At 40.3% G+C, this 15758-nt stretch overlaps 1 protein-coding gene across 4 annotated transcripts in view; it reads right to left on the bottom strand.

Annotated features, from left to right (window-relative positions):
- NEMP2 (nuclear envelope integral membrane protein 2) overlaps positions 1-15758 on the bottom strand; it is an 84560-nt gene that overhangs the window by 37890 nt on the left and 30912 nt on the right. For all 4 annotated transcript variants that reach the window (XM_056533706.1, XM_056533708.1, XM_056533709.1 and 1 more), the window contains exon 5: positions 15630-15723. In XM_056533706.1, the coding sequence (XP_056389681.1) occupies positions 15630-15723 (94 nt within the window). The remainder of the gene's footprint in view (positions 1-15629; positions 15724-15758) is intronic.

The following is a 15758-nucleotide window of genomic DNA, read 5'->3' as shown; positions in this document are numbered from 1 at the left end:
GATTCCTGTAGCTGGGGGCAGGCGTTAATAGCTGACATGCGGCGATCACCGCGGCCTGCTAGTAACCCTTTAGATCGCCGCTGTCAAAGTTGACAGTGGTGTCTAAATGTGCCTGTATTCCCCGTCCCTGGTGGTCCAGTGGGGTGGATCGCCCCCCCCCGCAGCGCGATCCTGGGGGAGGGAGGGGGGGGGCTAGGGGTTGGGCAATCAACTGCTGAGGTACTAAAAGTGTTAAATAAAAAATTTAAAAAGTATATAACCATAATAAAAATAAACATATATGGTATCGCCGCGTGCGTAAATGTCCGAACTATAAAAATATATCCTGAATTAAACAGCTCGGTCAATGGCGTACGCACAAAAAATTCCAAAGTCCAAAATAGCGTATTTTTGGTCACTTTTCATACCATAAAAAAGGAATAAAAAGAGATCAAAAAGTCAGATCAAAACAAAAATGGTACAGATTAAAACTTCAGATTATATCGCAAAAAAATAAAGTTATAGGGGTCAGAAGAGGACAATTTTAAATGTATAAATTTTTGTGCATGTAGTTATTTTTTTTCCAAAAGTACGACAAAATCAAACCTATATAAGTAGGGTATCATTTTAATCGTATGAACCTACAGAATAAAGATAAAGTGTCATTTTTACCGAAAAATTTACGGCGTAGAAACGGAAGCCCCCAAATTTTACAAAACGGTGTTTTTTCATCAATTTTGTCACACAATGATTTTTTTTTTCCGTTTCGCCGTAGATTTTTGGGTAAAATGACTGATGTCATTACAAAGTAGGATTGGTGGTGCAATAAATAAGCCCTCATATGGATTTTTAGGTGCAAAATTGAAAAGGTTATGAATTTTAAAAGGTAAGGAGGAAAAAACGAAAGTGCAAAAACAGAAAAGCGCTTGGTCCTTAAGGGGTTAATTCTAAAAAGTCCCCCCAACAAACCCTCGGTTAACCATTTTATGAAAAAAGATAAAAATAAAAATAAATGCTGGTCATTGACGTAGTCCACTACATGCGCAGTAGTCCTCTCCATACAAGTATCTGAAACGAGAAGAAGAAAAAAAAAAAGTTAGTACATTACATATTCATAAGGGACAGATAATCAAACTGGAACAGGAGGGAGAAAACCCTCCTGTTGCATTGTGGGCAATAGTGACATTCCGAGCCTAAAATGGCTGCCTAATGCAGCTCTATGAGCTGGAAAGTAAGGCTAGCTGAAAGAACTACTGAGCTTCCTGTGCACAGCTCAGGAATGAGCTTCAGATGAACAGTGAAGGAAAGAAAATGCAAGTATATAGGAAAGCTATATAACTTTTGTTTTTGCTGTATATTAAAAGCAATTGCTGTGCGCTGCAGTTCTCCTATAAGCAGAGGTCTCAATTTTGCTTTATCTTACTTTGGCTACTGTATTGCATGTAAATAACTTTGCCTGGAACTTGACTGTCAAATAAACATCTTGCATATATGGATAAAGATGCGGGCAATGGAGATAATTTGAGCCCTGAACATCAGGTATCTGAGAATTCCCCTGATGAAGCCTAGACGCGAAACAATTCCTTCCAGACTCCAAATATGGCAATCAAATAAATCTCTGGATCAACATTCTGTTCTTATAAATCTAATATCCATAAACTGTAATATTATTATGTTCTAGAAATGCATCCAGGCTCCTTTTGAACTCTCCTTGAGGTTACCATGACTACTTCCTCTGGAAGAGAGTTCCATAGTCACACTGCTCTTACAGTAAAGAACCCCAATCTGTACTGGTGTAGAAACCATCTTTCCTCTAGACGAGGATGCCGCAATGTTATAGATAGAGTGCTGGGTATAAATAGATCATGGGAGAGATCTCTGCATTGCCCCCTGATATATTTATACATAGTTATTAGGTCGCCCCTAAGCCTTCTTTTTTCTAAACTAAATAACCCTAATTCTGATAATCTTTCTGGGAACTGTAGTCCTCCCATTACCCGTATTACCCTGGTTTCCCATCTTTAAACGCTCTCCAGCTCCAATATATGTCTCACTAGTGATTTGTACAATGGTAGAATTATTTCCTTGTCATGGGCATCTATGCCCCTTTTGATGCATCCCATGATTTTATTTGCCTTGGCAGCAGCTGCCTGAAACTGGTTGTTACAGTTAAATTTTCCATGTCAGTCATCCCCAGTGTTTTCCCATTTAACCACTTTATATTTTTCTGTCCCTACCTATTGCTAATCTATCCCTAACCCCCTCCCTGCCTTTAAATTTTTTTTTTCCTACCTTCTAAAGTGATATATTGCTGTCTCTAATCCTGCTCACTGAGGCTGAGCAGGAAGCCGACTTCCCCAGTAGATGCGATGTCACTGATGTCTGCTGGGTGCCCACTTCTGCCCTTACCTCATCTATGCTGCGCTCCTGTGTTTTCCTAACAGCGTGCCTACAGCTGTTTCACAACTGCAACTCTCAGCATGCCCTGACAGCTATTGGCTGTGAGGGCATGCTGGGTGTAGATGTGAAACTAGAGGCAGAATCTTAGGAAAACACTCAGGGCATGTATATACAGTTTAGTATATAATTTGGTCACTGAATCATCTGAACAACCGCAACCCCCCCCCCATCTTATTAATTTCCTCAAGTGAAATAAATAAGACCTCTGATCAGACTTACCTGTACTGGACATGTACAGTCCTGGAGCATCAGCGAGGCACTGAGATTCAGTGCGCACGTTGCCTCCAGACTGTACATGTCGGGGGAGGGGACGGTCGGCGTGCGAGGCCAGGGAGGCAATGCGCGCAGCCCTGACAGGCAGGGAGCGAGCGCAGGCTGACTGAATTTGGACTGATGCCCGGCCAGGATTGGTCTGACCCATGGCTAATGCCGGACATCACCAATCCCGGTGATGTCTGGCATTAACCCTTTAGACGACACGATTAATGTTGATTGCGGAATCTAAAATTTAAATAAAAAAAAATAAAAAATAAAAAATTAATTAAAAAAACACCAGCTCAGTGGAGCTGATCGGGACCACTGCAGTAACAAAATGCAATTTCCCAATCAGCTGAGGGGACGGTGGGAGGGCCCTTACCTGCCTCTTCACCGTCCGATCGGTGCTCTGATGCTCTAGGAAGCCTCAGCAGCCTAGCGCAATCGAACACCGATAACATTGATCAATGCTATGCTATGGCATAGCATTGAATAGTGTATGCAATCTGAAGATTGCATATAATAGTCCCCTATGGGAGCTAAAAAAAATTGTGTAAAAAAAAAAGAAGTTATTAAATGTGATTTAATTCTTTCCTTAACTCCTTAAGGACGCAGGGTTTTTCCGCTTTTGCATTTTCATTTTTTCATCATCACCTTCTAAAAATCATTCGATTCTTCACAAACTTCTCGGCTCGGCGGTTGCTGACTTTAGCCTGCATAAATTAGTTCAGCTTTCAGGTGCTCCAGTGGGCTGGAAATGGTGGATACAGTCCTAGGAGACTCTCCTAGGACTGTATCCACCTTTTCCAGCCCACCAGAGCACCTGAAAGCTGAACTAATTTATTCAGGCTAAGGTCAGCAACTGCCGAGCCAAGAAGTTTGTGACTCATCTAATCACTGTAAATTCACCGATTTCTAGTGTCATTTTTCCCAGAAAGTGTTCTCCGTAGAATCGGAAGCCCCCAAAATTACAATGGCATTTTTTTACAATGGCCCACAATTTTTTTTTTCTGTATCGCCGTAGATTTTGTGGGGAAATTATTAATGTCGTTAGAAAATAAAATTGCTGGTGCAAAAAACAAGCCCTCATATGGGTCTGTAGGTGGAAAATTTAAAGCATTCTGATTCTTAGAAGGTCAGGTGAAAAAAAAAGTGCAAATATGAAGAAAAAAAAATATATAATGTCCTAAAGGGGTTAATACATAATCCCAGGCAGGATTTTTCCTCCCCCATATGCATAACCTTACATGTATCCATGTTGAACCTCATCTGCCACTTCTCAGCCCAAACCTCCAACCTATCCAGATCCATTTGCAACAGTGCACTGTCCTCTATAGTGTTAACCACTTTACAGAGCTTATCATTTGCAAAGATTGCTACTTTACTATACAGACCCTCTAAAAGGACATTAATAAATACATTAAAAAGAATAGATCCCACTAGTAACAGTCACCCACTCAGAGTATGCACCATTAATAACCACCCTGTTTCCTATTACTGAGCCAGTTACGTACACATTTTCCCCCAGCCCAAGCATTCTCATTTTATGTACCAACCTTTTATGAGGCACTGTATCAAATGCTTTGGAAAAATCAAGCTATATATGCTTTGGAAAGATCAATGCATTTATCCCTGAGCTCACCTCCTCATAAAAGCTGATGAGCTTAGTTTGACAGGACCAATACCTCCTAAACCCATGCTTTTATGGAGTCATATACTCCCAAATAGCATCTCTTAAAAAACCCTTAAACAATTTACATACAACAGAGGTTAAACTAACAGGCCTATAATTCTCGGGGTCCCTTTCTGGCCCCTTTTTGAATTTTGCCACCATTTGCTTTGCGCCAGTCCTGGGGAACAGACCCTGTCACTTTAGAGTCCTTGAATATTAGAAATAGGGGTTGGTCTATTACATTACTTCACTCCCTTCGAAACCGGGGGAAAATGTCATCTGGACCTGGTGATTTATCTATTTTATTTTTTTCAGGCAGGCACCGTACTTCTTTCTGGGTTAAACAGGTGAAATATACCGGGCGGCTGTACTTACTGCTGTATTTTACCTGGCATTTGAAGGGGTACTCCGGTGAAAAACTTTTTTTTTTTTTTAATCAACTGGTGGCAGAAAGTTAAACAGATTTGTAAATTACTTCTATTAAAAAATCTTAATCCTTCCTGTACTTATTAGCTGCTGAATACTACAGCAGAAATTCTTTTCTTTTTGAAACACAGAGCTGTCTGCTGACATCACGAGCACAGTGCTCTCTGATGACATCTCTGTCCATTTTAGGAACTGCCCAGAACAGCATATGTTTGCTATGGGGATTTCCTTTTACTCTGGCAGTTCCTAAAATGGACAGAGATGTCAGCAGAGAGCACTGTGCTCGTGATGTCAGCAGACAGCTCTGTGTTTCAAACGGAAAATAATTTCCACTGTAGTATTCAGCAACTAATAAGTACAGGAAGGATTAATATTTTTTAATAGAAGTCATTTACAAATCTGTTTAACTTTCTGCCACCAGTTGATTTAAAAAAAATAAAAATAAAAAGAGTACCCCTTTAACCCTTACTAAACCACAGAATTACATACAGTGAGGCTACGTTTGCTAGCAGCAGCCGGGGACTCGCCGGTAATGGCCGACATCAGCGATCGCGCGGATGTCCGCCATTAACCCCTCCGATGCCGTTATCAATACAGATCACGGCATTGCGGCACTTTGATTGGATGATCGGATCGCCCGCAGCGCTGCCGCGGGGATCCGATCATCCAACATGACAGCCGGAAGTCTCCTTACCTAGCTCCGGCTGTCTCCCGGGGTCTTCTGCTCTGGTCTGCAATCGAGCAGACCAGAGCAGAAGATCACCGATAATACTGAGCAGTGCTGTGTCCTATGCATAGCACTGCACAGTATTAGCAATCAAACGATTGCTATAGATAGTCCCCTATGGGGACATAAAAAGTGTACAAAAAAAAAGTTGAAAAATGTAAAAATAAAAAGTGAAAAAAAGTGAAAAATCCCCTCCCCCAATAAAAATGAAAATTTTCCGTTTTTCCCATTTTATCCCCAAAAAGCGTTTTTTTTTAAAATATACATATTTGGTATCACCGCGTGCGTAAATGTCCCAACTATCAAAATATAATGTTAATGATCCCGTACAGTGAATGGCCTAAATGTAAAAAAAATTTAAAAAGTCCACAAATCCTGCTTTTTTCTCACATTTTATTTAAAAAAAATAATAAAAAATGATCTAAAAGTTTTATATACACAAATGTGGTATCTAAAAAAAGTACAGATGATGGCGCAAAAAATTTGCCCTAATACCGCCCTATATAGGGAAAAATGAAAAAGTTATAGGTGGTCAAAATAGGGCGAGTTTAGATCACTGATTTTGTACAAAAAGTTTTAGATTTTTTTTAAGCGGTACAAAAATATAAAAGTATCTAGCCATGGGTATCATTTTAATCGTAATGACCCACAGAATAAAGAACACCTATCATTTTTACCGTAAATTGTACAGTGTGAAAACAAAACCCTCCAAAATGTGCAAAATTTAGGTTTTCATTAAAATTTCCTCCCTAAAAAATTATTTTTTGGGTTCGCCGTACATTTTATGGTAAAATGAGAGGTTTCATTACAAAATACAATTGGTCACGCAAAAAACAAGCCCTTATATGGGTCTGTACATGGAAATATAAAGGAGTTATGGATTTTAGAAGGCGAGGAGGAAAAAACGAAAACGCTAAAATTAAATTGGCCTGGTCCTTGAGGTGAAAATGGTCTTCAAAATCCCCCTATTTTGAAGACCTATAACTTTTTCATTTTTCCGTATAAGCGGTGGTATGAGGGCTCATTTTTTGCCCCGTGATCTGTATTTTTTATTAATACCATATTTGCTTATACAAAACTTTTATGACATTTTTTATTAATTTTTTTTAGAATAAAATGTTATAAAAAAGCAGCTGTTTTGGACTTTTTTTTACGTTCAGACCGTTCACCATAAGGGATCATTTACATTTTATTTTAATAGTTCGGATATTTACGCACGCGGCAATACCAAATATTGGGGTAGGGGTTTTTTCACTTTTTTTACACTCTTATAGTCCCCATAGGGGACTATTTATAGCAACCATTCGATTGCTAATGCTGTTCAGTGCTATGTATAGGACACAGCACTGATCAGCATTATCGGTCATCTTTTGCTCTGGTCTGCGGGAAGGCAGATCAGAGCAGAAGACTCCTGGAAGGCAGCAGAGCCAGGTGAGGGGACCTCCGTCTGCCGTGCAGGATGATCGGATCGCCGCGGCAGCGCTGCGGGAGATCAGATCATCCTGTTAAGTGACCGCGATGCTGCAGATGCCGTGGTCTGTATTGATCACGGCATCTGAGGGGTTAATCCCGCGGATGTCCGCCATTACTGGCGGGTCCCTGGCTGCGATCCACAGCCGGGACCTGCTGCGCATGATGCCGGCATCGCTCCGATGCCCGCGGTTATGCTCAGGACGTAAATGTACGTCCTGGTGCGTTAAGTACCACATCATCAGGACGTACATTTACGCCCTGCATCGTTAAGGGGTTAATACCTGGTGAATACAGTGGAGAAGACTATTTAATAAACTTGCTTTTTCTGATCCCGTTCTATGAATTTCTTCCTCACTTTTTAAAGGGCCAACACTTTCATTTTTAACCTTCTTACTATTTATATAGTTAAAGGGGTACTCCACTGGAAAACATTTTTTTTATCAACTGGTGCCAGAAAGTTAAACAGATTTGTAAATTACTTCTATTAAAAAATCTTAATCTTGCAGTACTTATCAGCTGCTGTATGGTCCACAGGAAGTTCTTTTCTTTTTGAATCTCCTTTCAGTGTGACCACAGTGCTCTCTGCTGACACCTCTGTCCATATCAGGAACTGTCCAGAGCAGGATAGGTTTGCTATGGGCATTTGCTTCTACTCTGGACAGTTCCTAAAATGGACAGAGGTGTCAGCAGAGAGCACTGTGGTCAGACAGAAAGGAGATTCAAAAAGTAAAGAACTTCCTGTGGACTATATAACAGCTGATAAGTACTGGAAGGATTAAGATTTTTAAATAGAAGTCATTTACAAATCTGTTTAAACTTTCTGGCACCAGTTGATTAAAAAAATGTTTTCCACTGGAGTACCCCCCCAAAGAACATTTTGGGGTTAATTTTGCTCTCTTTGGCCATGAGTCTTTCAGTCTCCACATTTGCAGCTTTTATCAGTTTTTTTTTTTCAATATTTAACTTTTTTCTTTATAGCTTTTTAATGCTCCTTCATTGCTTTCTTGTTTTAATAGCTTAAATGCCTTTTTTTGTCATTTATTGCCCCTTCACATTTTTATTCATCCACATTTTTTTCTCCTGTTTCTGACAATTTATACCCATAAAAAAGGTATATACAGCGGCGCCGGCAATGGGTGCCGCTGCCCCTTCTCTCCCCCTGTCTGTCGGCACCGCTGCCCCATTGCGGGCGCCGCTTCTCTCCCCCTGGCTATCGGCGCCGGCAATGGGGCAGCGGCACCGATAGCCAGGGGGAGAGAACGGGCAGCGGCACCGATAGCCAGGGGAGAGAAGGGCCGGCAGCAGGGGTCTAGACCACAGGACAGGCAGGGGCAGAGACGCCGGCAGTGACGGCAGGTCTCTGCACCTGCAAAGCCACTGCAGTTCATTGATTTAAAACTCCCGCTTTAAATCATTGAACTGCAGCGGCTTATCGGCGTATAACACGCAGGTAGACTTTAGGCAAAAAATTTTAGCCTAAAAAGTGCGTGTTATACGCCAATAAATACGGTACTTCTCCCAGTGAGAATTTAGGATATTTTTAAAACTCCCCCATTTAGAGTACATTATCCCAATTTATATTATTAAGGACTTCTGTGAGTTGATCAAACTTTGCCTTGCTATAGTTCATTGGCCCACATTTATCATTGCAGTGCAAGTGAAGAATTTTTTTACACCTTTTTTTTGTGTGCTGATAATGTGTAGGAGCACCAAATTTATTAAAAGGTAAACGAGCTTTGATAAATTTTGTGCAGGTCACATTTTCTGAAATTTCTGTCTACACATACACCAAAAAGCTACACCATGTCTGGGCTGGTGTAGTTTTAGAGACGTTTCAGTGGCTTTGCGCCTTTTTACAAAAAGGCGCAATGATAAATCCCTTCCATATCATGTCTTTTGCCAAAATCAGTGGATTGCAACTCAAAATCAGCAGAAATGTGTAAACAAAAAGGGGCAAAAAAAGGCGCAAAAAAACCCTGCTTGCGCCTTTTTGTCCCTTTTTTTAGACACAAAAAAAAAGTCTAAAGACAATGATAAATGTCGGTCATTGTTCTTGTAGCTCCTTGAGAGGTTCCCTTATTGAAGGACAAGTTATAATGTATTATATTATGATCACTATTTCCTAGGTGTCCCCTGACCTGCACATTAGTTACTCTGTTGGGTCTGTTGGTTAAGGGTGGAGCTGTAGTCATGAATGCTTTCATAGACATGCAATGCGAATTTCAGACATGCTTCTCCTAATCGTATACTCTCGGTGCAAGTTTCAGGCTATATTTTAAATATATCCTGCTGCCAGACATAATGACAGGTATGCTTTATAAGTTTGCACTACTCTGCATAAAGCCAATACTAGAAACAACACTGTTATTGTAGAAGCGCTAACCCACCATTTTAGAGAAGCCCATCATAGAGGCATGAATAGTTTCATGGATTGAAAGAGCGTTTCCAGCCACATGCAGTGCCAGAACCGAGAGTTACTGGATTTTCATACCGAATTAACGGCATGCACAAGGTTTGAATTTGTGCCATGTTATTCAAACTATTAATTCATGTTCCTAGGTATGAATTAATGACATTTGATAATACTGTTGGGAGTTTAGGATATACCGTACAATGATTTTGCCACATGCTGATCAATTATCTGGGAAATTATCAATTACATCTTTTCTCTGCTGTACAAATTGGATCTAATAAAAAAGATGAGATGTAACATACCTATAATGGGTTCTGATTTTGGAGTATTTGCTATAGATCTTTTCTATGGTTTTGCTTATGAGCTTAGTGTATGCAGTTCTACCAATTGTCTAGTGATACATAAGCATCACGTGATTGACCAAGCATGTTTCTAAAGTTATTAAATTATGTGTTTGTGCATGATCTACAATTAAGGGTGCATTCACACTGAGTAATTCAAGAGGAATTTACTTGAGTAATTCCTCTTGAATTTTCCGCTCCAAATTAATTCACATCTTCTCTGCCCATTGACTTTAATGTTTTTTCTGCTGTCCTGTTAACACATTGGAAAGCTGAATTCCTTTCCGCTTGAAGAAAGAACATGTTCATTCTTCAAGCGGAATCCGCTAGTAGAAATCAATATTAGTCAATGGTAAAAAAAATTCCACCCGACATAGTTTTTGTGCGGAATTTGCGTGAAATTCGGAATTGGTTGAAAAACCCTTCACTTCTTTCTCCCCCATTTCCGCGCAAAATTCTGCGCGAATAGAAAATTATTTTTTTCCGCACGTAAATTTTTCAGTGTGGATTCCTCGTGATTTACTCAGTGGACTACATTTTTAAAACGAGTCAGATCTTAAAAGAAGAAGCCCCATGCTCAATTTTTTTTGCAGTACTATGCCCAGGCTGCCTGCATTTAAATCAATCAATCAATCAATAAACCTGACTCACCGCTGCTCTCTTGGTGTCCCGTTTTAGCACTCCAGTCCTCCCGCTGCAGTCTTCTTCCTGGTTTGTCTGTGGTCAATGTGTCACACGGCGGCTCAGCAAATCGCAGGCTGCAGCAATTTTCTGCCTCAGGCGGCGATAAGCTGAGTGGCAGTGTGCTGCATTGAGCCCCTGCGACTGGATACATATGTGGATGTAAGGCTGTTTACTTAAAAGGGGTTATCCAGGGGAAAAAATAAATAAAAAATGCATATATCAACTGGCTCCAGAAAGTTAAACAGATATGTAAAGTACTTCTATTAAAAAATCTTAATCCTTTCAGTATTTATGAGCTTCTGAAGTTGAGTTGTTCTTTTCTGTCTAAGTGCTCTCTGATGACACGTGTCTCGGGAACTGCCCAGTTTAGTTCCCGAGACACGTGTCATCAGAGAGCGCTTAGACAGAACAGCTCAACTTCAGAAGCTCATAAGTACTGAAAGGATTAAGATTTTTTAATAGAAGTAATTTACAAATCTGTTTAACTTTCTGGAGCCAGTTTCTTCTGAGCATGCTAGTAGCAATAACGGAGAGAGATGACAGAGAGATTCAATGCAACGAATAATAGAGTACAGCAGAGATTTAAAAAAAGCCCATTGACATTAATTGATCAGTTACCTTCTTTCTTCATCTCCGTTGCTCATTTCTATAATGGAGATGAGCAATAGAGATGAAAAATGCTGATCTGAACAGAGACTTCATAGGATAAATAAAGAATGTTTTTATTAGAGCTCAACGGTGCTCTATTTTTCTTCTATTGTTACTAGAGATGAGCGAACTTACAGTAAATTCAATTCGTCACGAACTTCTCGGCTCGGCAGTTGATGGCTTATCCTGCATGAATTAGTTCAGCTTTCAGGTGCTCCGGTGGGCTGGAAAAGGTGGATACAGTCCTAGGAAAGACTCTCCTAGGACTGTATCCACCTTTTCCAGCCCACGGGAGCACCTGAAGGCTGAACTAATTTATGCAGGATAAGTCATCAACTGCCGAGCCGAGAAGTTCGTGACAAATCGAATTTACTGTAAGTTCCCTCATCTCTAATTGTTACCTTGAATTTTGCCTCTGTGAGCTTCATTCCCTGGCTTCCTGCAATATCCCTATCGCTGCAGTAGACAAGTTCCATTCTAAGTCTATAGGGTTTGTCTTGTTCAATGAGACAGACAGACATTCTAAGGAGCTGGGAAATGAAGAGCCCCACTGCACATTTTCCTCGGCTACATCTAGAGATTGATGGGGTTTGTTCACTTAGGTCTTAAAGATCAAAACTTTTGACATGTCATAGCAACAATTTTTTTTTTTATTGACAGGGCCAATTATTACTATATTAACCCCTTAAGGACATGTTTTATTTATTTTTTTTGCACCTACGTTTTTTCCCCCTTTCATTTTCTAAAAGCCACAATGCTTACAATTTTCCACTTACAGACCCCATCATTTTACCACTAAAGCTACAGCAAAATGAAAAAAAAAAAATTATTATAATATATATATATCTATCTTTATAAAAAATTTGTAGGAGGAAACTTGAAAAAAAATAAATAAGAAAAAAAAAAATAAAAAATAAGCAACTTTTGGGGGCTTCTGTTTCTAACGCAGTGCACAAATTACATGTTCTATCTATTTTGTAGGTCCATACAATTAAAACGATATCCAACTTATATGGGTTGTTTTATTTTACTACTTAAAAAAAAAAATGTAAACATTTTGTATGAAAATTAGTATGTTTAAAATTGTCCTATTCTACCATTTTTGTTTTGATGAGACTTTTTTAATCGCTTTTTATTAATTTTTTTCTGGTATAGGAAGTGACCAAAAATTCTTGACCGTCGTCCTTTTTTTTACCTTTATGCGATTGAGCGTGCAGATAAATTAACATTATATTTTAACAGTTTGGACATTTACGCATGTGGCAAAATCACATATGTTTATATGTATTTTTACCGTATTTACCCACTTTTTAGGCTAAAATTTTTAGCCTAAAGTCTATGTGCATATTATACGCCGATACACCCCCAGGAAAGGCAGGGGGGGAGAGAGGCCGTCGCTGCCCGCTTCTCTCCCCCTGCCTTTCCTGGGGTCTAGAGCCCTGCTGCCGGCCCTTCTCTCCCCCTGGCTATCGGCGCCGCTGCCCGTTCTGTCCCCCTGACTATCGGTGCCGGCGCCCCATTGCCGGCGCCGACAGCCAGGGGGAGAGAAGGGGCAGCGGCACCGTTGCCTCCCCCCATCCCCGGTTGCATAATTACCTGTTGCCGGGGTCGGGTCCGCGCTGCTTCAGGCCTCCGGTGTGCGTCCCCCTGCGTCGTTGCTATGCGCTGCACGGCGCGGCGCAAGACCCCAGGAAAGGCAGGGAGAGAGAAGCCGGCAGAGACAGCCTCTCTCCCCCTGCCTTTCCTGGGGGTGTATCGGGGTATACACGCGCACACACGCACCCTCATTTTACCATGGATATTTGGGTAAAAAACTTTTTTTACCCAAATATCCTTGGTAAAATGAGGGTGCGTGTTATAGGCTGGTGCGTGGTATACCACGATAAATACGGTATTTACAAAGTTTTATTAAAAAAATTAAAATAAAAAAAAATGGGAAAAGGGGGTGATTCAAACTTTTAACATTTTTATTTATTTTTTATTCTTCAACATTTTTTTAGTCCCCATAGGAGAATATTATCTGCAATCTTCAGATTGAATACACTGATCAATGCTGAGAGAGCATTGATTAGGGCTATCGGTGCTTTAATGCAGCATGGGAGCACAGATGGGAAGGCAAGGGAGGAGGTAAGAGACTTCTCTCCGTTCTTACAGCCGATAGGGACATCGCGATTTATCTGCCTCAGGGGAGATTTTGGCACTTTTAGACACCGCATTCAATTTTGATTGCGGCATCTAAAGGGTTAATGCCGGACATCAGCCTGATCGACGATTTCGGGCATTAAGGAATATAGTGGTATACAGACCTCTAGGTATATATTAAATACATTGTATTAGATAAATATTAGAATTGAGATGTGAGGTAGGTGTGTATGTGCAAATAGACAAGCAGTAGATGATATGAGTAAATATTAGTTTATTAATGTAAAATATAGTAGTCCTAGCCGGCCCTTGCTATGGATCTACTAAATATATTAACAACAAATTTGTACAAAAACAGTTAAAAATAATATTACGTTGTGCAAAGAATAATAAAAAATATTAAAATAAAATAATGGGGCAGTCACCAATGGTATAGGAAATTGTGGACAGTTATAAAGCTTTGTAATCCATAGAAATGCTTTGTAATCCACAGAGATACTTTTAGGGTATACTTCAAGTATAAAGCAGTCCACTGAAGTTTTAGCAAAATAGTAACAAATAGAGCATCAAATAAAGTATATGCCGGTGCTTCTGCACCACTCACCGCTCTGCTGTGTGTAGGAAACCTGGGATGGAAGCCCCTATTTCGCTGAGCTCCGTATCGCAGACTGGCTCAGCTTGGCGGACGGCTCAGTGTGGATGTCTGCGTGATAAGTCCGAGGATTTCCCAATTCTGATGGCAACAAGGATGTGAGCTATTGAAAAAGGGGTCACTCCTGAAAAGCGTCTAGTTTATCCACCCCCAGCATTCAGATGACCACTGGAAGCCTAAACACCATCCTACCATTTGCAACAGCTGGAATCCCTTGCTTTTGGGACCACTGTGCATACTTGCGCTCTCAAACACGAGGGCGACGCCTTCAGCATTGCTAATCTGCACCTGCATCCACTCACCAGTCACACACCGTATCCTTGCTGCCATCAGAATTGGGAAATCCTCGGACTTATCACGCAGACATCCACACTAAAACTTCAGTGGACTGCAACTATACTTGAAGTATACCCTAAAAGTATCTCTGTGGATTACAAAGCGTTATAACTGTCCACAATTTCCTATACCATTGGTGACTGCCCCATTATTTTATTTCATTTTAAGATTTTTTATTATTCTTTGCACAACATAATAGTATTTCTAACTGTTTTTGCACAAATTCGTTGTTAATATATTTAGTAGATCCATAACAAGGGCCGGCTAGGACTACTATATTTTACATTAATAAACTAATATTTACTCCTATCATCTACTGCTTGTCTATTTGCACATACACACCTACCTCACATCTCAATTCTAATATTTATCTAATACAATTTTATTTAATATATACCTAGAGGTCTGTATACCAATATATTCTTTATTCCCTTTCTGGCACGTAAACACAGAAACCTCGGTACATATTAGCACAATGTGAGCCCCCCAAACTCTTGTTTTCATGGATTTCGGGCATTAGCCACGGGTCCTAGCTGCTGATGGCAGCTGGGACCCAGATTGTATGATACGAGCTCAGCTCCTAAGCTCGCTTCATACCCTTGCCATGCTGCTGCTCTGTTTAAAAATGGTGTTTTGCAGCAAGGGGTAAAATAGAAAAATAAAAAAATTTAAATCATGCATATGATACATCAGAAAGCATTTTTAAATATAAAAAATGCATTTGTGTGTGCGGCATCTATAAATACTAGCCAAAATGAGGTCCAAAATGCAGACCAAATACTTAAAGCGTTAAGGTCATTTTGACATGTTATCCAGACATGTAAAAAAAATTTATCTCACCAAGTCTCAGTCCTGAGACACACTGCAATCCTGAGTAATAGTCAGCTGATGTTTACGGTAGCGTGCGCTTCACTCCCCGGCTGTCAATGAAATGCACCTCTTTCACTGCATTAGTCTGGAGGCCGGCCGGGAGTGAAGAGCACTGCAGAGCCCTTCAGCTGGATATTACTCACGATCACAATGGGTCTCAGAACCTGGTGCGATCTAGACATTTGACATGTTTAAACAACTTGTTAAAAGTTTATTTTAATGACAGTTAAACTTTAATGTGAACCCAGCAAAATAGTTGTAATAAGATGGTAGACCTGAGGACCTTTATTTGCTGTCTTGAGAAAACCACATCCCCCTATTATTGCCTTGCAATGGGAGTGAAAGGGTGAAAGAGGGAGCCCCTCTCTGACCAACCAGATGTAGCAGTCAGCATTCACTGTGGCAAAAAAAGGGGATACACATATAATACAGCCAACACCTACAAGTAATGGTGCAGGCACAGGTCCTGTAAAGTCTGTGGAAACATTGCACCATGATGTGAATATGTTATGGGACAGAAGGAGTGAAGAATCAGCATAGACATACTTTACCTTTGAGATGAACCGTTTCAGTGCTATTAGAAGAAATAATACAGAAGCTGTCATTCCAAGCATTATTCCAGTGGCATAAAAAAAGAGGGAGGACCTAGAAAAAACAAAACAAAAAAAAAACCAGTCAGT

The sequence above is a fragment of the Hyla sarda genome, chromosome 8 (genome assembly GCF_029499605.1).
Source record: "Hyla sarda isolate aHylSar1 chromosome 8, aHylSar1.hap1, whole genome shotgun sequence".
Classification (NCBI taxonomy): Eukaryota; Metazoa; Chordata; class Amphibia; order Anura; family Hylidae; genus Hyla; species Hyla sarda.
This window is presented reverse-complemented; position numbering and strand designations above follow the sequence as displayed.